We start from the raw sequence: 24,630 nt of genomic DNA on the forward strand, positions 1-24,630 counted from the left end.
TTGGTATAACAGCCAAACTCAGTAGAGCCTGGTTGCACATATGCACTTATAGTTTACTTGTACTCTTTGCTTTCTGTGATGTATTTTGCACTCTGCACAAGAACTGGAAATAAATTGCAGTCCAGCTAAAATTTAAATAGATTTAATACTGGATAGTGGGGTGCACTATAGGAAGTTAAGGCAAGCCTCGAAAACTGCAATATCAGCATTATATATATATATATATATATATATATATATATATATATATATATATATATTAAATCAGTATGTAAAAGATATCCATCATCAGAACTGTACAATCTACTTTTTTCTAAGTTGTGCCTGTGAAATAATCTATATGGTATAGTATGAGCAACTATTCCAATCACAGAATATATGCACTTTGGTGTTTTATGTAAAACTGTAGAGACATTTTGTGGGGGCTCGTCCGGGATTAGTCAGATTATTCAGATTGTGTTTCAGACACAGTGAACTTGTGTTTTCTAAAAAGGAAAAAAATTGTGATTTTTTTTTTGGAAGTGATTTGTGTGTATACTGTGTTTCTTTAAGATTTCTGTGGAGAGAGCTTTAATGCTGAGCACAAACTGTTGATGACACTAGTGAACAAAATGGAGGTTATTGAGATTATTGATTGGTGCAGAGAGAAAGGTGTTGAGCTGGATAGAGTTATCATTCTGAGCAACGTACCTGCAGATTGTGAGGACAGAGTAGTTTATGAAGTGATGGATGCTGCTCTGGGAATGAGGAAATGCAAAGTGCTTGATCGCCTCTTTGATAAGACTAAACAACAGCAGTTTCTTCTGATTGAGACAGTCAGCAAGGTTTCTGAGATGTCTATACCTGCGGAGCTGGGAGGACCTGAAGTGGGTACCTGGTACACGCAGGTTGTACCTGTTGCAGTTGAAGCACCTAAACACAGAAAGGAAGATGAGTTCCAGACTAAGCTGATGTCTTTTCTTCAAGCGGAGGGAAAGTCGCTATCTGACATTCCAAGTTTGGCTTCCTCTACACCTGTGCTTGACACTAAGCTTGTTTATGCCATAAATTCCCTTGTTCAAACATGTCATGTGGCTTCATCTGAGGAGAGAGTGGGATATAGAAAGCTGCGTCCCTTCTCTGGGTTCATTCCCACTCCTCATGGAGAGGATGAGTATGAGGTCTGGGTGGAGCAGACTACTCACATTCTGGAAGAGTGGCAGTGTTCAGACAATGTCAAGAAGCAGAGACTAGTAGAGTGTCTCAGAGGTCCTGTAGCAGACATTGTAAGATTTGAGAAGACTGGTAACCCGTCTGCTACTTTCAGTGATTACCTGAGTGCGCTAGAGTCAGCGTTTGGCACCACTGAGGATGCTGCAGACTTGATGTTAAAATTTCGGAGCACTTACCAGAGTAAGGGAGAGAAGCTCTCAGCCTATATAATGAGGTTGGATAGGATGCTACACAGTTTGCTGAGGAAAAAAGGCATTGAGTTCCCTGCAATGAATCATCTTCAAACCAAACTGACCAAGGATTCATTTAATTTTGGCGATACACCAGTCTCTGAAGAATGGAAACAGCGTTTGGCCAAAAAGATGTTGGAGAGAAAAGATGTCTTCTCCTGTGACGAATTTGATGTGGGATGTTCGAAGAGCTGAAAGAGGCTGGAATTATTGCAGACTCCAGAAGCCCCTACGCTTCACCGATCGTCGTAGTCCGGAAAAAGAATGGGCAGATAAGGAAGTGTGGACTACAGAACGTTGAATCGTCGCACGATCCCTGACCAATACACTGTTCCACGCATTGAAGATGCTCTGGCCTGCTTAAATGGAAGTCAGTGGTTCAGCGTATTGGATCTTAGGAGTGGATACTACCAGATCCCCCTGAGTGAAGACGACCAAGAAAAGACAGCTTTCATTTGCCCAGTGGGGTTTTACCAATTCCAGCGGATGCCACAAGGGATATGTGGACCTCCCTCGACTTTCCAGCGAGTGATGGAAAAGACGGTGGGAGACATGAACCTGTTGGAAGTGTTGGTCTATTTGGACGACCTCATTATCTTCGGACGGACTTTGGAGGAGCATGAGGAGAGACTGCTCAAGGTGTTGGACCGCTTGCAAAGTGAAGGGTTAAAGTTGTCCCTGGACAAGTGCACCTTTTGTCAGACTTCTGTCAGCTATGTGGGTCACATCGTGTCTCAAGACGGTGTCTTGACTGATCCCTCCAAAATTGAAGCTGTCAAGTCTTGGCCCAGACCCCAGACCGTGACAGAGTTACGTTCTTTCTTAGGTTTCTGTGGGTACTACAGAAGATTCGTAAAAGACTATTCTAAAATATCTTACCCACTCAACCAGTTACTGCAAGGGTGTCTTCCTAACAAGAGTTTGAAGAAAATCAAGGCTGGAGACAACCCAGACAGAGTCATATATAAAGCCTCGGATCCATTTGGAAGTAGATGGACTGATGCTTGTGAAGCTGCTTTCAGTGAGTTGAAGGTGAGACTTACCCAGGCTCCTGTGTTGGTCTTTGCTAATTCTCAGCTCCCGTACGTCTTACATGTTGATGCCTGCTGTGAAGGGTTGGGCGGGGTGCTGTATCAGGACCAAGGACAGGGGTTGAAGCCTGTAGCCTTTGTCAGCAGAAGCTTGACGCCTTCTGAAAGAAACTATCCAGTCCACAAACTTGAGTTCTTGGCGTTAAAGTGGGCTGTTGTTGACAAGCTACATGATTACCTGTACGGAGCAAAGTTTGAAGTGCAGACGGACAACAATCCGCTAACTTATGTTCTGACCACAGCCAAACTGGATGCTGCGGGACATAGGTGGCTGGCGGCTCTTTCTGCATACGACTTCAGTCTCAAGTACAGGCCTGGGAGACAAAATATTGATGCCGATGCTTTGTCTCGTCGTCCTCATAGGGAAGTGAACGACCAGGAGTGGACTAATATATCATCCTCTGGAGTGAGATCCCTGTGTAAGCTGCCAGTGCAAGACATGTCCAACTGCTTCGCAACTGCCAGTAGGATTGTCATGTCATTGGGAGGATCTCTTAAATCAGTCCCCAAAGCTTACTGCAATTTAGCCACTCTGGATACTTCTATGATTCCAAAACTGAGTTCTGCAGATCTGTCACGTGCTCAGCAGGAGGATCCTTGTCTTGGAGAGATATGGAAGGCTCTTAAAGGAGGAGATTTGTCCAAGGTCAACAGGGAATCTCACAAGGACCTTCCCTTGATGATGAGAGAGTGGGAAAGATTAGTAATGGAGAATGGAGTTATGTCTCAATGCACTCAAGCCCCAGACAAACCCCGTCGTAAGCAATTGTGCTTGCCCAGGCAGTTCCATGATGTAGTTCTCCGGTCACTTCATGATGATTCTGGACACCTGGGGTTTGACAAGACTTATGGCTTGATAAGAGAGAGATTTTACTGGCCACGAATGAAGATGGAGGTGGAGAAGTACTGCCAAACATGTGCCAGATGTGTCCAGAGGAAGACCCTGCCAAAGAGAGTTGCGCCATTGTCACACTTATCCAGTGAGGGACCTATGGATCTTGTGTGTATGGATTTTTTGTCCATTGAGCCAGACTCCAAGAACATTGGCAATGTCTTAGTCATCACTGACCACTACACGAGGTATGCTCAAGCCTTTCCAACTAAGGACCAGAAGGCATCCACAGTTGCAAAAGTATTGTGGGAGAAGTATTTTATTCATTACGGACTGCCTAGACGGATGCACTCGGACCAGGGACGGGATTTCGAGAGCAGGCTCATTCAGGAGTTGTTTGACCTGTTGGGAGTGGAGAAATCCTGTACAACACCATACCATCCTCAGGGTGATCCTCAACCCGAACGGTTCAACCGGACCCTTTTGGATATGTTGGGAACCCTGGATCCAAAGCAGAAACCACAGTGGAGCCGTCACATTGGACATCTTGTACACGTGTACAACAGCAGTCTGAATGAAGCCACAGGATACTCGCCTTACTTCCTTATGTTCGGAAGGGAAGCCAGATTGCCCATACACTGAAAAAAATGATTATGGCCCCAATTAAATTAAGCATAATGAAATTTTGCTCATTTAAATCATTTAAATTTAGTTGTTGATTTTAATTTAAAAAATATCATTGGTTTTATGAGAATGACATGCATTTTGAATCAAGCTATGTGAATTAATTAAAGTCAGTTAAAAAAAAATAAGTTGGTTCTTTGCGCATGCGCACATCTTTGGCGCCTTTCCAGTCAGCTTCTTCAAGCAGTGCAAGAGTCGGAGTTGAATTTTTTTGGAGGTGGAGTTTTTTCATTCCATTTGCACAGTAAGTAATAATTCTTATAATATATCACTGTTTATTACAATACATAGTTTGTTGGTTGTATAAAGAGTATAAAATGCTCTGGTTCAGATTCAGAACATGTAAAGTTAACGTTATAGCAGCTAAGACAAAAACACAGCGACCGTCACATACTTTGCGCGCGCACACCATAACGTTAATTGTTCAAATATTACTGATTTTCTGTCACGGAATGTGCTTTTAATATATTTTAGGCGAGAATGTAGTTTTATAAACTTCAAATATGGTCTTTGTTTATAAAGATAGCTCCTATTTAAAAATTGTTCAACGTTTTCTGAGCTCCAGACCGTCATCCTCCGAACAGACTATTTACGTTATAAGTTAACGTTACCCGGTTATACCTAATTCCTTCAAGAATTTGCTGCGGCTTCTAATGTGTCTTTGGTGGTTACACGTGAGATATAAATCGTTCTGGACGGGTAATATTTGATCTTAATACTCTATTATTTCTTTTAGAGCAGCTGGGTGTTTTTAGCCGAGCGCCTGGCGTTTTCAGTGGCTGAAAAAGACTTTCACTTGTGAACTCGCGGCGGTGAAAACACGTCAATTTAGCGTGTGCTTAACGTTACATAGAAAAACTATGGAGTGAAAAACGACTTCTGTGGGAAAGGCCTCTAAGTTAATCGTTACGGTTTGCATGTTACCGAAAAATTAAAACTTAAGTTAGCGATTATGGGTTTTTGAAGCAATGAGGGAGAGATTGTGCTTCTGCTTCCTTGTAAGTTACTTTGTCAGTCAACGACTGTGTGTGCTGTAGTAATTTATAATATGTGGATAATTTCATATTGGTAAAGTTCAAAATATAGCATTGGATTTCTGAATCTTTCAGTGAGACAAGTTAACAATAGGGATCCTGTAAATATGTAGCCTACCTGTAATTATGATCCTGTGATTTAAGCAAACATCTTTACTACTGAAACATCTCCTATTTTCGCTAGTTTTATTGTGTGGTTGTGGTGTGTTCAGTATCTTGAACTAACAATAATAATCATTGTGTGCTTGCTTTCATTTGAGGTGCTGTCTGCGCATGTGTGACACGGAGGTTCCAGTAAGTAATGTTTCATTATGGAGCATCATTCATTACAGTTAACAATCTATTGACTGGTTAAAGAAAATAGTGGTTATGAAGCGTAATATAATATGCTCAATGCTAAAGCATTTACATTTGGTTACATTATGCTTTTTTTATCTTTACTACTGACTGAGACAACCCCTAGTTCCGCTAGCTTTAATGGTGTGGTATGAAAATTTATCCAGATTCCAGACAATAATAATCATTTTGTGCTTGCTTTCATTTGAGGTGCTGTCTGCGCATGCGTGACACAGAGATTCCAGGTTCACGTTTTCAGTCCAGTCCTAGAGTTTTTTTTTCAAACGATTTGCACAGTAAGTAATGTTTCATTATGAAGCATCATTCATTACAGTAAACAATCTGTTTACTGGTTAAGGATGTGTTTTTTTTGTACCTTAGGTCGACATTGGATGTGAAGTTGCTGGAGTTTTATTATTCCAACACTTGGCACAGTAAGTAATTTTATATTATTATGAATTAAAATTATAATAATTCTAATATATTAATTTTATTATTATCATCACTCATAGTAAACAGTCTGTTGACTTAAAGGGGTCATGAACTGCATTATTTTGTTTTATAAATGTTGCAAAGGTCCACTTGCAATGTCAGTATGATTTTACTTCAAAAATTGCCATAATTTAGAAATAAAATCAGTTTTTCCTTCCCTGATTCTAGCCCTCTGATTTGAACGCTTTGCTGTGAGGCTTAAGTGTAAACAGAAGCAAAAAACTAAATGTAATGTCCGCACACTGATTTAACGGCTCCTTAGACATCAGACCAGGGTTTTTCCTGGGTCAAAATTGGTCTTCGGTGGTGGCTGACCGACATGGTCATCCACACACAGCAAAGAGTACCCTAGTACCCACATGATCCGCAAGCCCAATATTGACAATTAATGTTAAATTTAAAATAAATACAAAGAAACAGTTTGTGATTTTTTTTTATTTTTTTATCCTATTTATTCACGAAAAAACGATCACTGTCAGGCTAGATAGTAAAAGAAAGCGATTACAACTTATTTTACATGTAAACATCATCGATACCAAAGTATATTTGAAATGTGATCTATTTGATTTGAAATTTATCTATTTACAAATTTGTGCTTTGATCTAGTTTCATCTCACTCCAGTCTAACTTTAAACTAAATGATTTTATAGGTAATTTACTACACATTGTCATAGGCCTATACATACTGTGGATTATTAAAGGAATAGTTCACTTTAAAATGAAAATTCTGTCATCATATACTCACCCTCATGTTGTTTCAAACCTGTATGAATTTCTGTCTTCTGCTGAACAGAAAAGAAGATATTTAGAAGAATGTCAGTAACCAGACAGTTTTTGGGTCCCATTGACTTCCATAGTAGGAAAAAAATATACTATGGAAGTCAATGGGACCCAGAAACTGTCTGGTTACTGACATTCTTCTAAATATCTTCCTTTCTGTTCAGCAGAAGAAAGAAATTCATACAGGTTTGAAACAACATGAGGGTGAGTATATGATGACAGAATTTTCATTTTAAAGTGAACTATTCCTTTAAGGCTAAATTTTACTAAACACTCTTGCTAAATGAGGTAAGCACACTTACTTTCTCATTTCAGATGTGTATGTTCTTCTAAGTAATGATTTGTTATACACCGATTCAGACACTGACGGGCAGACCAATTGCTTTAACCATTCATTATAATGAATCGGCTCAAAGGAGTCATTAGGTCATAGTCATATATATGTTGTGGTCCTAATTTCCTTTGATTGTATAGACTTTTCAAACAGTTATGAATCAAAAACAATTTCTAATAACAGTTTCTTGTCATTTAAATATAGGACACTCAAAGAAACGAGTTCTTGGAAGACCTGGCAAACATCACCATGGGCATCACCGTGATTAAAAAGGAAGGGGGAGTTCTTGGAGAGTATGATGACATCGGCATTGTTGTTGAAGGAGAAATGATTCTGGAGCAGATTAAATCTTTTGCACAAGCCTGTGCAATGATGCTGGGTGCAATCTATGCATTTGATTTGGCATACCCAAAAGAACTCAAGTACTATTATGAATTTGTTCAGAAAGTCATTCTGCAGATGGATTCTGAAAGGCTGTCCTCCAAAATTCAAAGACTGAAAAACAGTGTAATGCTGTAATCATTTTGCAACATGCATGAATGTTCAGCCTCATGAAATTTGTTGCATGAAATGTGAGAACTTTGTTTTTAGGAGTTGTCAAGTTTTATTTATTCACAAACTAGCAATGTGTAATGTTATTTGTAAGCACTTCTTTTTCAACATTTGAGCTTTTGGCACTGATTCAAAAACAAATGTATTGTGGCCTATTCCTACTTATGATTTTCTTTTATTTTTCACAAAGAAACCGACTTATTAAACGTTCGCTATTTGATTGCAAATGGATTCTGAAAGGCTGTCCCCTAAAATTCAAAGACTGAAAAGCTGTATAATGCTGTAATTTTGCAACATGCATTAATGTTCAGGCTCTTGAAATTTGTTGCATGAAATTTGAGCACTTTGTGTTTAGGAGTTCTACAGTTGTATTGATTCACAAACAATGTGCTGTTGCCTGTTTCCACATGTGATGTATTTTTTATGTTTATGAATGTGCAGTGTTATTTGTTAGCACTTCTTTTTCAACATTTGAGCTTTTGGCACTGTTTTAATGATTCAAAAACAAATGTATTGTGGCCTATTCCCACTTATGATTTTATTTTTATTTTTTCCACAAAGAAAAGGACTTATTAAATGTTCACTACATTTGATGGCAGTCATTAAAGATAAGTTTAAAACATTGAAGTAATTTCTCTGTGTATTTGAAAGCCATTTAATAACCTCATACTGTCAATTAAATACCTCTAGACGTTTAACTAGTAGATTTAGCTTAATAATTTTGACTACTCAATAAAAATAAATAAATAATTTAAGTAGAAGTAAGATGATTAAACGGGTGGAATTACAAAAAAAAATTGTATTAGGGTAACTAAATAAAATTTATTAAATTCAACTAAATGAGTTTAGTAGAAGTAACATGATTAAATAGGGGTGGAATTACAAAAAATAATTATACTAAGGTAACTAAATAAAATTGATTAAGTCCAACTTAATTGATTTTACCTACCTTTAAACAAATGCATTGCGTGGAACCACTTACGATAAAAATTTTTAGTAAATTCAATGAATCATTTTTTTCAGTGTAGACCTCAGTTTTGGTGTGTCTAGTGATGGTACTTCCACTAAGTCTTACCAGCGTTATGTCAAAACCATGCAGCAAGAGTTGAAGTCTGCGTACGAGCTGGCGGAGGAAAAAGCGGGAAAGAAGAATGTAGGAAATAAGAGAAGATATGATCAGAAGCTGCATTACTCTTACCTTGTTCCTGGAGATAGAGTACTGATCAGGAATCTTGGATTGCAAGGAAAGCACAAGCTGGCAGACAGATGGAGTACTGAGCCCTACGTTGTCCAGAGCCAGATGCCTCACTTACCTGTGTTTCGTCTTAAGCCAGAGAGTGGAACTGGACCTGTCAAGATTCTGCATAGGAATCACATTATTCCTATTGGACAAGATTTGAGACAGCGTCAAGTTCCTGACAGTGTCCCTGAACCCAGGAAGAGAGTTCTGAGGAAAAGGAAGAATGCTGGACAGACACAGAGTCCGGAAGAGGAAGGTGAGAATGCACCTGTAAGACAAGAAAAAGAAGGCAGAGGTGATCAGAATCCTGACTTGAGTTCAGAGAGTGAGGATGAAATGTATGGAGTATGGTATCACGTACCTGAAAATCATCCTTTGACTCCTAGAAGAAGAGACACTTCTCAGAATAATGCAGAGGTTTCTGATAATGCTGTTTCAGAGACTGTTAAACAGATTGTTTCTGAGAATGTTGAGCAATCTGGAGCCCAAGTTGAGGTTTCTCAGAGAGTTGAGACAGATGAGTCTGTAGAGTCTGTTTCAAGACTGCTACTAGAAAGTGATCCTGACAACTTGCAAAGTGTGAGCCAATTGTCAGACATCGGTGATGTTGAAAGTGACGTGCAAGACCTTTCAAATGTGAATGAGAGTGATGTAAATCAAGGTATCTCTGCTGAGGAAATTGAAAAGGAGAGAAGGTCTCAAAGAGAGAGAACCGTGCCTAAGAGGTTTACCTATGATACTCTTGGGGAGCCAAAATTTGAGCCGGTCATTGCTCAAACTAAAGCTGTAAGACCTGTTAGATACTGTTCTACCGTCTTTTTGTGGATGACTGTGCCTGCAAGAAGGTTAAGTACCTATTCAGTTGACTTAAGTGCTAATTTGAGTGATTTGTTTCTTAGACATGAGTCTATTGTGATATTATTCTGCTCATTCATTTGAAAAGTGTAGGTCTCTAAATTTGTGAAAAGAGCTAAGATATTGAAATGTCAATTGTGTGATTCTCGCTTTTCCCTCGTTATGAGGACATAACGATTTTTGGTGGGGGGAGAATGTAGAGACCTAGGAAAAAAAGTTTTGGGGCAAGCGTCAGCGGCGCGTGAGCAGCGCGTATTTTTTTCGGCGTCCATGTTATTCAATGAGTGCATTTACACCGCACGCAGAGGCGGCGCGGCAGCGTGTAGCAGGAGAAGAGCAGGAGCAGCAGTGCCGCGATCGTTTTGGCGCCGGGTCTATTTTTGCTGCGCCGCTTACGCTGAATTAAAGTGACAATGCATTGATCATGGCCAAAATACACCGCAGTTTTATCCAAAAAGTGCATTGATGATATCTATTGTGTTTTAAACAGTCGATCAAATGACCAACAGCAATTTAAAAAGAAAACAAATGTCCAAAAACAAACTTGTTGCCAGAACAATAAAAACAAAGATGAACCAAAAGTTATATAAATGAAATTATTAATAAAATAAGCTTCTTGACAAGTCTTTTCTCTTCAATGTATTTGAAAACGAAATAAAGCAATGCCAACTTATCCATTATAGAGTACTCTGTCTGTACACAACCCGCGGTTCAGCCGCGCGTGACAAACGCTGCCAGTGTGAAAGCAAAACGCGGGTGTCCTGCTCCTGCTCACCATACGCACTGCTCCTGCGCTGCTTACGCTCTGCTAACGCGTGCAGTGTGAAACCGGCGTCACACCGCACGCAGAGGCGGCGCGGCAGCGCGTAGCAGAGCAGAGCAGCAGTGCCGCAATCGTTTCGGCGCCGAGTCTATTTTTGCTGCGCCGCTTTTGCTGAATTAAAGTGACTATACATTGATCATGGCCAAAATAAACCGCAGTTTTATCCAAAAAGTGCATTGATGATATCTATTGTGTTTTAAACAGTCAATCAAATGACCAACAACAATTTAAAAAGAAAACAAATGTCCAAAAACAAACTTAACAATTTGCCAACTTATCCATTATAGAGTAGGCTACTCTGTCTGTACACAACCCGCGGTTCAGCCGCGCGTGACAAACGCTGCCAGTGTGAAAGCAAAACGCGTGTGTCCTGCTCCTGCTCACCATGTACGCACTGCTCCTGCGCTGCTTACGCTCTGCTAATGCATGCAGTGTGAAACCGGCGTAACTCTGTGGCGTCTGTGCCACAGCATAACTATAGATGTGTTAAAAAATAATGAGAATATATATACATATATATCCGAGTCCTGATCGGGAGGTAACGTCCGATTCCGGACTTTATTTTTTTTTCACAGGAGCAGGAAACTGCACTGGATGCTTTATCTGTATTGGATTACTCTAAAATAACTATTGACCAGCATATGGTGGAGAGACTGTTTTCACATGTCTATCCCAGCAAGGCTTCTGGGCCAGATGACATCTCTGGGCGATTATTGAAATTATGCAGTGAAGAGCAGCAGAAGCCTGGTGCCCCATTTATTAGAAGTCTTTAGACACGCATACAGTTCCCTCAATTTGGAAGAGTTCTATTATTATCCCTGTCCCAAAAAAGGTTAGCTGTAAGGAGAATGAGTATCATCCAGTGGCACCTACTTCAATAGTAATGAAGTGTTTTGAGAAAATTATGATTAATTTAGTAAAAACAGAGGTCAGCAGTCTATCAGACCCATTTCAATTTGCATATAGGAGCAATAGAAGTACAGATGATGCTGTTATAGGCAGCAGGTCAGAGTTAATGGAACACTATCTAAATTTAGAACTTTAAGCACAGGAGCCCCTCAGGGCTGTGTTAGTTCACCGTTTTTGTTCACCTTGTACACGGATGATTGCAGAAGGTGTTATTCTAATAATGACATCATTAAATTCTCAGATGATACTGCAATTTTAGGTTTATTGAAAAAGAAAGGGGACTTGTCTGAATATTTTTCAGAGATTGGAAGGTTTATGAATTGGTGTGAAGACAACCACCTAGCTCTGAATGTCAATAAGACAAATGAGATGGCGTTTGACCCTAGAGGAGTTAGTGATCACAGGCCTGTGATCATCCACAATCAAACCATCACACAGGTCCCTTCATATAAATATCTTGGTGTCTTTTTTGATAATTCACTGACATGGAATATCCATGTAGATAATCTGTGTAGTAGGTTACAACAACAATTGCACTTTTTACGTCATCTGAGACTTTATGGTGTTGATCAAAAGTTTATAATAATAATGTTAATAATAACTTGGACTTATACAGCGCCTTTCATGGTACCCAAGGTCGCTTAACAAATGGGGGGTGGGCAGGGGCAGGGATGGGGCAGAGCGGACGTGGAGGGGTAGACTGTTTCAGAGTGTGGGAGCATTGGCAGAGAAAGCCCTGTCCCCAAAAATCCGCAACCATATGTGGGGGGTGTCCAGCAGGTCCTTGTCAGAGGACCGCAGGGAACGTGACTGAGTGTAGGGGTGGAGGAGATCTGTGAGGTATTTTGGTGAGTCCATGGAGATATTTGTAAGTGAGAAGGAAGATCTTGTAGGTGATGCGTGACTTGACTGGCAACCAGTGGAGCTGTTGGAGGATGGGAGTAATATGCTGCCAGGGCTTTGTGTGGGTTAGAACCCTGGCAGCAGAGTTCTGGACATACTGGAGTCTACTAAGGGCCTTGATGGGCAGTCCAGACAGGACACCATTGCAGTAATCCAGATGGGAGGAAGGCATGGATGAGTGTCTCAGTTACTGAATGTGTGAGTGAAGGCTGGAGTCGTGAGATGTTTCTGAGGTGGTAGAAGGCAGACTTGCTGATGTTGTTGATGTGGGACCGGAAGGAGAGAGTGGAGTCCAGGATGACTCCCAGGTTGCGCACCTCAGGAGATGGGGAAATGGAGTAGCCATCCACAACCAGGGCCAGGTCTCCAACTTTCCTGAGCAGTGGTGCAGGGGCCACCACCATGAATTCTGTCTTATTACTGTTGAGTTTGAGTAGGTTTGTGGTCATCCATGATTTAAGTTCCTGCAGGCAGTTGACAAGTTGTGTGGGTGGGAGCTAGGAGGAGGGGTTTGTGCTGATGTAAAGTTGAATGTCATCGGAGGTCACAGTGATTTTGATAAGGGCGGTCTCAGTGCTATGGTAGGTTCTGAAACCAGATTGGAGGGTTTCAAAGAGCTCATGGTGGGACACGTGATGTTGAAGCTGGGCAGCCACTGTTCTTTCCAGGATTTTGCTGAGGAAAAGGAGGTTGGAGATTGGACGGAGATTAGTTGTTGGGGTCATCTGGGTCTGAGCCTGGCTTTTTGAGAGTGGGGATGACTGCCGCCATTTTAAAGCTGGATGGTACCACACCAGAGGCAAGAGATGCATTTATGATGTTTTTCATTGGGTGGCGGAGGATGGGAAGACAGGCCTTGTCCAGAGTGGTGGGCATTGGGTCAAGACTGCTGGTTGAAGTCTTGGCTGAGATGACCAGCTTTGTTAGTTGGTCGGCACCACGTGGAGAGAAGGCGGATAGGCAGCACTGAGGTGAGCGGGCAGCTGAGTGGTGAGAATCCTGTTGGGGCAGTGTGGGGAAGGGGGAGAGCCCAGGAGACTGGAGCTGCCGGTGAATGGTGTCCACTTTCTACTGTAAAAAATCCAGGAACCTGGAGCAGAGGTCAGCTGCATCTGAGGGTTTAGTGGCATCATGAGGGTGAAGAAGATGGTTGATGGTGGAGAAGAGCAATTTGGGGTGTTTTTGTTGGTTACTGATGAGTGTGGAGTAATACCTTGTTTTGCCTGAGAAAGAGCTTCTTTTTAGTTTGTGACGTGTTCTTTAAATGCTTCACGATGGACAGTGAGGCTGCATCTTCTGTATTGTCTCTTAAGCCTACGTTCTATGGTCTTCGTCCTGCGCAGCTCAGGGGTGAACCAGGGGGCAGGACGAGAGAAAGACACGTAACGCGTGGTGAGAGGAGCTACAAAGTCCAGGTGGGTGGCGAGGTGGGTCGCTAGGGTGTCAGATAGCGTGGAAGTACCCACCCGTTTGATGTTCCTGAATGTGATGGGCCATTTGGTGCACAGCTTTGGGAGAGGTACAGGGACTAAGAATAGGATGGCATAGTGGTCAGAGACAGCCAGGTCAGTGCACTGCAGTTGGGAGGGGGTTATGCCAGTACAGCACACCAGGTCCAGGGTATGCCCTTTGTCAAGTGTGGGGCCATGTATGTTTTGTGTAAAATTGAAGCAGTCCAGCAGTGATAGAAAATCAGTAGAGCAAGAGAACAACTACTGGAATCCACATGAATGTTAAAATCACCCAGCAGGATGGTAGACGGGGATTTCGGGCAAACAGTGGCAAGCAGTTTGGTGAGCTCCGATAGGAAGCAGGCAGAGGCTTTGGGGGGGGGCGGTAGATTAGGACAACCTGTAGCTGCGTGGACCCAGTCAACATGAAGTGAACACACTCAAAGGAGGTAGTATTCACTGGGATCTCTTTGACCAGGATGTCAGCACGATGGATAACAGCAAGTCCGCCACCACGGCCAAAGCTGCGAGGCTTCTGGATATAGCCATAACCTGGGGAGTGGCATGGTTGAGAGTTGAGAGTAATCTTTTATCAGGCTATGAGAGCTTAAGTAGATACAGCATTACTGTCTGGTTTGGTAATCTGTCTGTGCAGCTGAGAACTAAACTGTTCCGGATGATTCACACTGCTTGGAAAAGTATTGGTGTTAAAGAACAGACATCATTGCAGACTATTTATGAACAGGCTACTTTAAGACAAGCTAATAAGATTGTCTGTGATCCATCCCATGTTTTGTATACAGAGTTGCTGCCTTCTGGGAGGAGATTTAGAGATCCTCGTTACAGATGGAATAGATTTAAAAACTCATTTATTTCTGTGTCTATAAAACTGCTTCTTTTCATATTGCTGTGTTATTTCTGTTGTTATGGTTCATTTTATTATTGTTTGGGTTTCTTGATTATTGTGTGTTAATTGTGAGCTGACTGCAGCATGGGTGATGGCCCAAGACAAATTTCCCCATGTGGGATAATAAAGTTTTACCTTACCTTACCTTACCTCACCTTACCTTACCTTACCTGTTGCATCGTTGTTTACTTGATCTTTTGTTCACTCAGATCTATAATTGTGGGAACAGATTTCAGATATAATCTGACACAAAGTTGTATAACTCAACTAGTTTTACTAGAACTTGGTGCTGAATTTGACACTGTAGATCAGGGGTGTCAAACTCAGTTCCTGGAGGGCCACAGCCCTGCAGAGTTTAGCTTTAACCCTAATTAAACACACCTGATCAGCTAATCAAGTCCTTCAGGCTTATTTGAAAACTGCAGGTGTGTGTTGAAGCAGGGTTGGAACAAAACTGTGTAGGGCTGTGGCCCTCCAGGAACTGAGTTTGACACCTGTGCTGTAGATCATAAAATTTATTTGGACAAGCTTGACAATCTTGTGGACGTTTGTCAATCATATCTGTCAGATCACCACCACATTGTATTTAAATTAGCTATTTGACTTAACACATGAAACATGTATGGTGTGCCTCATACAGTAGATCAATCTTTGGCCTTTGGGTGTTCCTTGAACACATTCTTTTTTAGATGATTTTTAGGAAACAAGGTGTTACCTTTTTTTGTTGTTGAGGTTCTGCTCTGTATTCCAAACCACATGAAATTTCATTTTTTTATGTCGGTGAACTACATTCAGTTCTAACAAAGGGTACTACTAGTCATTTGACCAGAAGCTTTGATAAGTATGCTATCCAAGTATCTGTATCTATATGGTTCCACTGTTAAGACATGTTATTCTGCGAAAAAGCTGAGTAGCTTTTCATTTGAAATCCAAAATCCTAATATTAGCACAGAATGTATTAAAAAAAAATACAGTAATTGATTATTCTTTTTTCTTTTCTTAATTTGTTTTGCATCATGAGAACTTTGTTTGTTTGTCCATTACTCATGCAGATATTTATGGCATAATGATTTTCAAGACACAATGTTTAGTGTTCTCGTGAAATTGTTTTATTATTAGACACACTGGAATGCTAGTACCAAGAGTCCATGATACGCCTCATGCTCATGAATCTCATGCCACCCATATTGCTGAAGCTCCTGTACTCTCCAGGCCTGAAGTAGGACATCCTGCCTCTGTAGTTGGGCTGCTCATACATGAGCCAGTGGCCGTCCATCACATGACAGGACTGGCAGTGAGACATGCGGTAACGGTCCATGATGTTGTCACAGTCATCCATCATCTCGTACATCTGACCCATGAAGTTCTCCCTCTCGTAGATCCTCATTCTGTAGGATCCCCTGTGCTGTAGTGGAAGAGAAGTCCATTATTTTCAAGTTTGTCTGGCAGAATTAACATAAAATGTAAATATCTATCAAGAATTAGGTCTGTCTCAAATCACCATTCTTATAGGATCCTCTGTTCTTTTCAAACATTTTTCTCTAACCCCCAAAAACTAGAATTAGTTGTCTGATTTATGCTTCTAAATATATATGAATTAAAATATTTCATTTATTACAAATACTTCAGTGTGGAGCTCACCATGGGGATCATGCGGCAGGACCTGATGCAGTTGCTCATTCCAAACATAGACATGTAATCAGCGTACTCGCCCCTTTTAAAGAAATACTGATTTCCCATGTAGTTGGGATGATCATACATCATCCAGCATCCGCTCTCCACTCTGCAAGAGTGACAGCGACTCATGTAGGAGTGCATGTCAGCACAGTCGCCCATACAGTCGTAAGAGCGACCCTGGAAGTTCCTGTCCTCAAAAAAGGTGACCTGAAAATTCAAAGTTTTAGTGATTTAAAGTGAAATATACCAAATATACCAAATAAAACGCATAAGAAGTTAAAATATGTGTAAATGGCAGCTAGAACAAAGTTTACCTTCATGGTTGTGCTGTCTGATCCTCAGTAGGAAAGGAGAAGCTGAAGCTGATTCTGGTTGTTGACTGACTGCTGTCACCTGTGCTTTTATACTAGACCAAGACTAAAGACTACACAGCACCTATTGTTAGTCAATTCCTGACTGTGCAAGTTGGAATAGAGGCCATTCTAGCTAAATCTTGGTATGTAGATCATAGTGTTCACATTTTGTTAGGACAAATGATCATAATTTTCTAACATTTACATTAGTCAAAAAGAATGTGAATCTGTAAAACACTTAAGTTAATCTAGGTTAATGTTAATCTCTGCATATATTAATATTTTAATTAAATTGAATAAATTAAGTTATATAAATTTATGTTAAGGGATTATCAACAAACATTAACAATAGTTTATTTAATGAACAATAGTATGGTGTATTCATAAATTAGCAGTAATACAGTGAATGCTGAAAATATATTTTGTGATAACATATATTTCTTTTAACAAATCGAATATAATTGTAATGTTACTATCATTCTTAAAATAAACGTAAAGTTTTACTGAAATACTTAGTAGACAGAATGTGACACAATCATTGGATCTGAGATATGTATAAATGTATGTTAGCGACCAAATATTTTAACTTTTGATTTAAATTCTAGCAAAAAAAATAGATAAAAATAGTATTTGAAGAAATTAAATATTCACTAAGTTATCTCCAAAGCTCTCTCTGTTGTAGTTTATGTGACTATTATGCTGCCTCAGAAGCCTGTATGAAATCAGTTTTAGCTGTGTGTGCAAACGCAGCATGTGAAGTTATTACCTGATTGGGCAACTAGGCAGTAAATATGAAAATCACCAGAGGCCCCACAATAAGATAGTATCACAGTTCTTAAGCCACAATAAGATATTATTGCGATTTTTAAATGTTTTGCAATATGCTGAGTATTGCAATATAATATATTGTGGTATATTGCGAATCCACATATGTATTTAAGATACGGTTATCAGTCTGTTAATTTAACATCTTATCCAACTCCTTTATCCTTTACTTGTCCACTGAGTTCCTTCCTGGTATTTTACATATTTTTTAATAGAATTTAATTTTCAGCCCCACTTCATATCAAGTTTCTTTGACTATGGACTAACATTTAAATTAATCATTTGATACAGTGCACTTCTTGTGTACTTGCAATTTTTTTATATATATATAATTACAATATAAATACATGTATGTAACTACAGCTGTAATTCATTTATGTAATTAGATCTAATTAACTGTTGACTCTTCCCTTACACCACACTCTCAAAAAAATGATATGTTGGCTTTAATTAACTTTTTTATGTCAACAGGTTCACGTAACTGGGTTACGTTGCATTTACGTAACATTATTTATTTCAATAAACTTAAGTTAATTACATAAGGTTAATCCAATGCCATTTAGTTGAATAAGGTTAACAGTCTTAATTTTGTCCAAAACAATAAAGTTGATTAAGTTCAATTATCCTAAAATGTATATTTTTACATTCAACCAAAACAAATAATCCAGTTTCATTATGAGTTTATTCAATGAATACGTTCACTTTTTCTTTTTTACAATTTTGTTTACATTTTTGCAAACATTTCGAACATGAACATGTACAAAATATTGAATCTGTAAAGACTGCCTTCACTTTTCAAGAAATATTTTTGTTAATTAAATAAAAATTGCAAAAAATTAAAAGCATGTTGCCTTTAAGTGAAAGGATTTATTAAATACTTATAAATGTGTTCTGCAAAAAAAGCAGAAAACAATTTATCAGTTGTTAAAAACAAGACTATTATTTAAAGGAATGTAACATGGTTGATATTGAAACAAATGTACTGTAACAGCCAACAGTGCAACGTTATGGAAAAAGCAGAAATGGTCCTGACCTCAGATTACAGGAGTTTATTTTTCAGGCATAAATAAGACCAAGCATCAAAGAACACACATTTGCACATTGTTCAGGTTTTCCTGTATTTAGATGCCTTAAATCATGATGCCAACATATTTGTAAGGATCTGTAGCCTCTGATCCTTCATGTCTGACCACATAGATTCCTAGGGTGGTCTTGCGTATCGAGGTTAGGGCTTCATCATGTTCAACATCCTAAAAAAAAGGCAAATACAAAAAGAAACAATTAACAACAGATCAGGGGTGAAAGGGGGAGTTGGTTTTAGAGAAACATACAATAATTTTTATTGTAAATAATAATGTAAATAATTTACCATGCACTCCTTCACAAGGTTTGAGGGGCCCTTGTCCAGGTAAACGGCAAGTGCTTTCAGGATGCATTCACGTCCTTTTTCCAGTGGTGTCATTCTGAACAATGAGACCAATAAGCAGTGTTCAGAAGAATTAACACAAATTATCCCACTGTTATTTCTACAAGAGCCAAAAAAATTATTATCTGCATCTGTGAAGGCCTCAAAATTCAGAGAACCAGAACAAGTAAACTAATAAGTGGTTCTAAACCAAAAGCTTTGCTCCATAATTTTTTTAAAAATAATCTTGGATGTCAGAGCTGCTCCAATTGTAGGTGCATAAATCACAAATCTGATGCTGATGCAAATCTCAGTGTCAGGAAGTATTGCGTGATATCAGGTCTCGCGATGTAACGAATTGCTTTATGGCACTGCACACATACACTATCTAAACATTTATATGCTAGCCTTCTGTGTATCATACATACCTCAGTGGACATGGCTCCGTGCGTTCGCCGGCTTCTTTGAAAACAAATGCACATGAGCAGAGGGAGAAGATGGGAGGGGGGAGAGTCGCCAACGAATTTTGACAACAGTGTTGTCAAATATCTATTCCGAAGCTGTAGGGGGAGCTCTATAGAGAAACCTGCGAGCAAAAAGCGAGAAAACAGCGAAGAAATTGCCAAAACTGCATAGCGCCACTTTAAGAGCTAAAAAACAAGGTCAGAACCACTTGAGGAATACAGCAACTTCAATAAAATACCAACAAAAAACATAAGATTATCCGCGATTGACAATTCTAATCTACTGACAGCCTTAATATTAAAGGATATGAAGTAAAATAACTCACCTGTTTGTCCAGATTAAAACAAAATGTTGATTGCATCCTTCGTTTGAGCATGATTTGATTCCAACAAAATGGAGAAAGAGTGCTAAAGGATGAGCGTTGAACCGACGTCCTTTCAAATATTTGCGCATGCGCACCAAAGTGCAGTACTGCAGAAGTAACAACTGCATTTCGTTCATTTAACTTAAGTGAGTTGTGTAAATTTGAGAAATTACTTTTTCTAATGCTGTCAACACAGCTGTTTTAGTTTTAATGCACAAACATAAGAGCATTATTTAATTTGAACATAGTTATATTCTTTGGACCAACAACAGCCATATTTCATTTTTTGAGTGCACCCTTAAACCTAACCATACCACAAAACCTGTCCCTAACCTTTCATCCCACCGCTATAGGAGCAAAATTGTTTTGCAATACAACATGAACACAGTAAGTACATTGTAACTAACATTTATTTATTTTTTGATGAAAGTACATAGTACAATAGTTAAAGGTCCCGTATTATGCCCCTTTTCACAAGATGTAAAATAAGTCTCTGATGTCCCCAGAGTGTGTATGTGAAGTTTCAGCTCAAAATACCCAACAGATCATTTTTTACAGCATGTTTAAATTGTCATTTTTTGGGGCTCAGAAAAACGCGCTGTTTTAGTGTGTGCCCTTTAAATGCAAATAAGCTGCTGCTGGACGACCCAGGGGGCGGAGCTTCATGAGCTCGCGCTCAGTCTGAGGAAAATTTCATCTCACGGAATGATGATAATATCAGAAACTCTCAGTAACGGTGTTCATTTCGAGTCGGACAATAATGCCTACAGAGTCAGAGTGCTGTATAGAGATGAAACAGGTATAGTTTAGTAGTTTAATTACGGTTATTATAACGTATTTGTCATCTGCTTGTATGTATCCATTATTTATTAATAGCCTACAAGTCTGCTGTCTGAATGATGATCAAACATATACTGATGAGTTTAATAAAGTTTATTGTACATCACACAAAAGATGAAGCGTCAGTTTTACTTCAGAAAATCACCGTAAGAGCGGAGTAAACACAGTAAGTTATAAGAAGTGCGCAAGTACGAATTTCGGTAGAGTTGAGGGAGCATTCTTGTGGGCGGAGGTTAGTAAAAAAACGGTTCTAGTGACGTCATTAAAGAAGGAAGTAGAGGGATGTAGTCCAAACGGGCCGTTCGATGTAGGCGACTTCTGTTAAATAAAATATCTCGCTTGGCATTGAACTTTGAGCTTTATAATTTTACAGATATTATTTATGCTCTAAAGCAAACATTACACACTAACTAAAGTTTGAAACATGGGATCACGAAGAACGGGACCTTTAAAGATACCTAATATAAAGTGTGCGTTGAGCGTTGAACCGACGTGCTTTCAAATATTTGCGCATGCGCACCAAAGTGCAGTACTGCAGAAGTAACAACTGCATTTCGTTAATTTAACTTAAGTGAGTTGTGTAAATTTGAGAAATTACTTTTTCTAATTCTGTCAACACAGCTGTTTTAGTTTTAATGCACAAACATAAGAGCATTATTTAATTTGAACATAGTTATATTCTTTGGACCAACAACAGCCATATTTCATTTTTTTGAGTGCACCCTTAAACCTAACCATACCACAAAACCTGTCCCTAACCTTTCATCCCACCGCAATAGGAGCAAAATTGTTTTGCAATACAACATGAACACAGTAAGTACATTGTAACTAACATTTTTTTTTTTTTTGATGAAAGTACATAGTACAATAGTTAAAGATACCTAATATAAAGTGTGACCCAGTTGTCAAATAAAAATGTTTGCACATTTCAATATTTGACTCTCAATTCAGTGTATTTCTTTTTACATTACGTATTGTTTTAAGCAGTTTTACAAAGAACAACAAACTTACTAGCACCCTAATGAACAAGTTAAAGGTTACACTATATACTTTTCAGTTATGAAATATAATTATGTGTTGAATCATATTTTAATTGTTGTTTTAGGAAGATACATGGTTGCCATTAACCATGTATCCATGTGGGGTGTTTTTGTTGGTTACTGAGTGTAGAGTAATACCTTGTTTTTGCCTGAGAAAGAGCTTCTTTGTAGTTTGTGACGTGTTCTTTAAATGCTTCACGATGGACATTGAGGCCGGATCTTCTGTATTGTCTCTCGAGTCTACGTTCTATGGTCTTCGTCCTGCGGAGCTCAGGGGTGAACCAGGGGGCAGGATGAGAGAAAGACACGTTACGTGTGGTGAGAGCAGCTACAAAGTCCAGGCTGAGAGAGAGGGCACGGTTGTAGTGTTCCATCATGCCATCAACTGCTTGGTAGGGGTGGTGGGTGGTGAGGTGGGTCACTAGGGAGTCAGATAGTGTGGAAGTACCCACCCGTTTGATGTTCCTGAACATGATGGGCCATTTGGTGCACATCTTTGGGAGAGGTACAGGGACCAAGAATAGGATGGCATAGTGGTCAGAGACAGTCAGGTCAGTGCACTGCAGGTGAGAGGGGGTTATGCCAGCACAGCACACCAGGTCCAGGGTATGCCCTTTGTCCTGTGTGGGGCCATGTATGTGTTGTGTAAAATTGAAGCAGTCCAGCAGTGATATAAAATCAGTAGCAAGAGAACAACTACTGGAATCCACATAAATGTTAAAATTATCCAGCAGGATAGTAGACGGGGATTTCGGGCAAACAGTGGCAAGCAGTTCGATGAGCTCTGATAGGAAGCAGCCAGAGGCTTTGGGGGGGCGGTAGATTAGGACAACCTGTAGCTGCGTGGACCCAGTCAGCATGAAGTGAACACACTCAAAGGAGGTAGTATTCACTGGGATCTCTTTGACCAGGATGTCAGCACGATGGATAACAGCAAGTCCGCCACCACGGCCAAGGCTGCGAGGCTTCTGGATATAGCCATAACCTGGGGGAGTGGCATGGTTGAGAGTTATGAACTCTTGCTGGTTCTGCCATGTCTCAGCAAGACATAAAAAATCCAGTGATTTTTCCAAGATGAGGTCATGGATAAGGAGGGTTTTGTTATTTAATGAACGAATGTTAAGCAGCATGAATGATGTCCTGGTTAGTGCATTATCAGGGGTGACAGTGTTGTCCACACAGACCAAGGATCGCAGATTTGCATGTGATGGGCGTGGTTTGCATCGATGACGTCGCCACCGTGAGGCATGGCACCAAACAGCTGGGACAGACAAAGTTTCATGAGAGTAAACAACATAGGGGACATAGGGGGAACGACGCAGGAGATGGAGAGATTTTATCACCTCAAGGCAACTCGGAGATGTATTAGAGCTAAGACTCATGAGTTCCACTGCGGTATATTTGATGAAAGTCATAGCCGAGGGGCAGCAAGCAGTTGCTAGCATCCTAGCTCGGTTTGCTAATTCCATAACGGTGACAGGAGGCCAGGAAGACCACAGCACAGCAAAGGAAAAACGTCTTTTGGATAGCAGTTTCAGGAACCAGCAGAAATGTACCTGACGGGGGATCCACGGTAGGTCGCTGTACTTTAGTAGCAGGTGTCGTCTGATGGGTTGATGGTGTAGAAAAGTTTGCAGCAGTAAGCAGTGTTAGACAGCCTTGACAAATGCAGCAGAACTGAGCAAAACAGCAATTATGATCCCGACACTGATGTCTGGGGGGACCAATGTGTTTAGGCTGGTTGTAGAGCATAAAATCCACAAAAATGTCAGTTAGATCGGAGATGAGAAGCGGCGACAAACACGCCAGCATCCTCTCAGCCCCCGGAAATGTCTTACGATAATCTTTTATCAGGCTATGAGAGCTTAAGTAGATACAGCATTACTGTCTGGTTTGGTAATCTGTCTGTGCAACTGAGAACTAAACTGTTCTGGATGATTCACACTGCTTGGAAAAGTATTGGTGTTAAAGAACAGACATCATTGCAGACTATTTATGAACAGGCTACTTTAAGACAAGCTAATAAGATTGTCTGTGATCCATCCCATGTTTTGTATACAGAGTATGAGTTGCTGCCTTCTGGGAGGAGATTTAGAGATCCTCGTTACAGATGGAATAGATTTAAAAACTAATTTATTCCTGTGTCTATAAAACTGCTTTTTCTCATATTGCAGTGTTATTTCTGTTGTTATGGTTCGTTTTATTATTGTTTGAGTTGTCTTGATTATTGTGTGTTAATTGTGAGCTGACTGCAGTATGGGTGATGGCCCAAGACAAATTTCCCCATGTGGGATAATAAAGTTTTACCTTACCTTACCTTACCTTACCTTACCTTACCTTACCTTACCTGTTGCATCGTTGTTTACTTGATCTTTTGTTCACTCAGATCTATAATTGTGGGAACAGATTTCAGATATAATCTGCCACAACGTTGTATAACTCAACTAGTTTTACTAGAACTTGGTGCTGAATTTGACACTGTAGATCATAAAATTTCTTTGGACAAGGTTGACAATCTTGTGGACGTTTGTGAATCATATCTGTCAGATCACCACTACATTAAATGAGCTATTTGACTTAACACATGAAAAATGTATGGTGTGCCTCATACAGTGATACAGATCACCACCACATTGTATTTAAATGAGCTATTTGACTTAACACATGAAAAATGTATGGTGTGCCTCGTACAGTAGGGCACACCATCAATCTTTGGCCTTTGGGTGTTCCTTGAACACTTTCTTTTTTAGATGATTTTTAGGAAACAAGGTATTAGCTTTTTTTGTTGTTGAGGTTCTGCTCTGTATTCCAAACCACATGAAATTACAGTTTTTTATGTCGGTGGACTACATTCAGTTCTAACAAAGGGTACTACTAGTCATTTGACCAGGAGCTTTGATAAGTGTGCTATCCAAGTAAAGTATCTGTATCTATATGGTTCCACTGTTAAGACATGTTATTCTGCGAAAGAGCTGAGTAGCTTTTCATTTGAAATC

The 24,630-nt window shown here is 39.8% G+C and overlaps 2 protein-coding genes and 2 long non-coding RNA genes across 4 annotated transcripts; 2 read left to right on the forward strand and 2 right to left on the reverse strand.

The window, feature by feature from the left end:
- Positions 1-611: 611 nt before the first annotated feature.
- Positions 612-1,637, forward strand: LOC311087857 (paraneoplastic antigen Ma1 homolog; the record flags this gene model as incomplete). Its single annotated transcript, XM_084121330.1, has 1 exon — positions 612-1,637. The coding sequence occupies one exon, from the start codon at positions 612-614 to the stop codon at positions 1,635-1,637; it is 1,026 nt and encodes a 341-aa protein (XP_083977456.1).
- A 2,476-nt stretch (positions 1,638-4,113) lies between these two features.
- On the forward strand, positions 4,114-5,853 carry LOC311089027. Its single transcript, XR_014607612.1, has 4 exons — positions 4,114-4,293; positions 5,344-5,377; positions 5,630-5,715; positions 5,801-5,853. It is a non-coding gene; the product is annotated as an uncharacterized lncRNA (long non-coding RNA).
- A 9,898-nt stretch (positions 5,854-15,751) lies between these two features.
- Positions 15,752-16,734, reverse strand: LOC311089022 (gamma-crystallin M2). Its single transcript, XM_084123459.1, has 3 exons — positions 16,657-16,734; positions 16,307-16,549; positions 15,752-16,070 (listed from the first exon to the last, which is right to left on the reverse strand). Exons 1-3 carry the CDS (start codon positions 16,660-16,662, stop codon positions 15,798-15,800), a joined length of 522 nt encoding a protein of 173 aa, XP_083979585.1. The 5' UTR covers positions 16,663-16,734; the 3' UTR covers positions 15,752-15,797.
- Positions 16,735-18,622: 1,888 nt separating this feature from the next.
- LOC311089028 lies at positions 18,623-19,423 on the reverse strand. Its single transcript, XR_014607613.1, has 3 exons — positions 19,354-19,423; positions 18,890-18,983; positions 18,623-18,770 (listed from the first exon to the last, which is right to left on the reverse strand). It is a non-coding gene; the product is annotated as an uncharacterized lncRNA (long non-coding RNA).
- Between the last annotated feature and the right edge of the window lie 5,207 nt (positions 19,424-24,630).

This window comes from Abramis brama, assembly GCF_963993115.1.
Source record: "Abramis brama genome assembly, chromosome: 8".
Lineage (NCBI taxonomy): Eukaryota > Metazoa > Chordata > Actinopteri > Cypriniformes > Leuciscidae > Abramis > Abramis brama.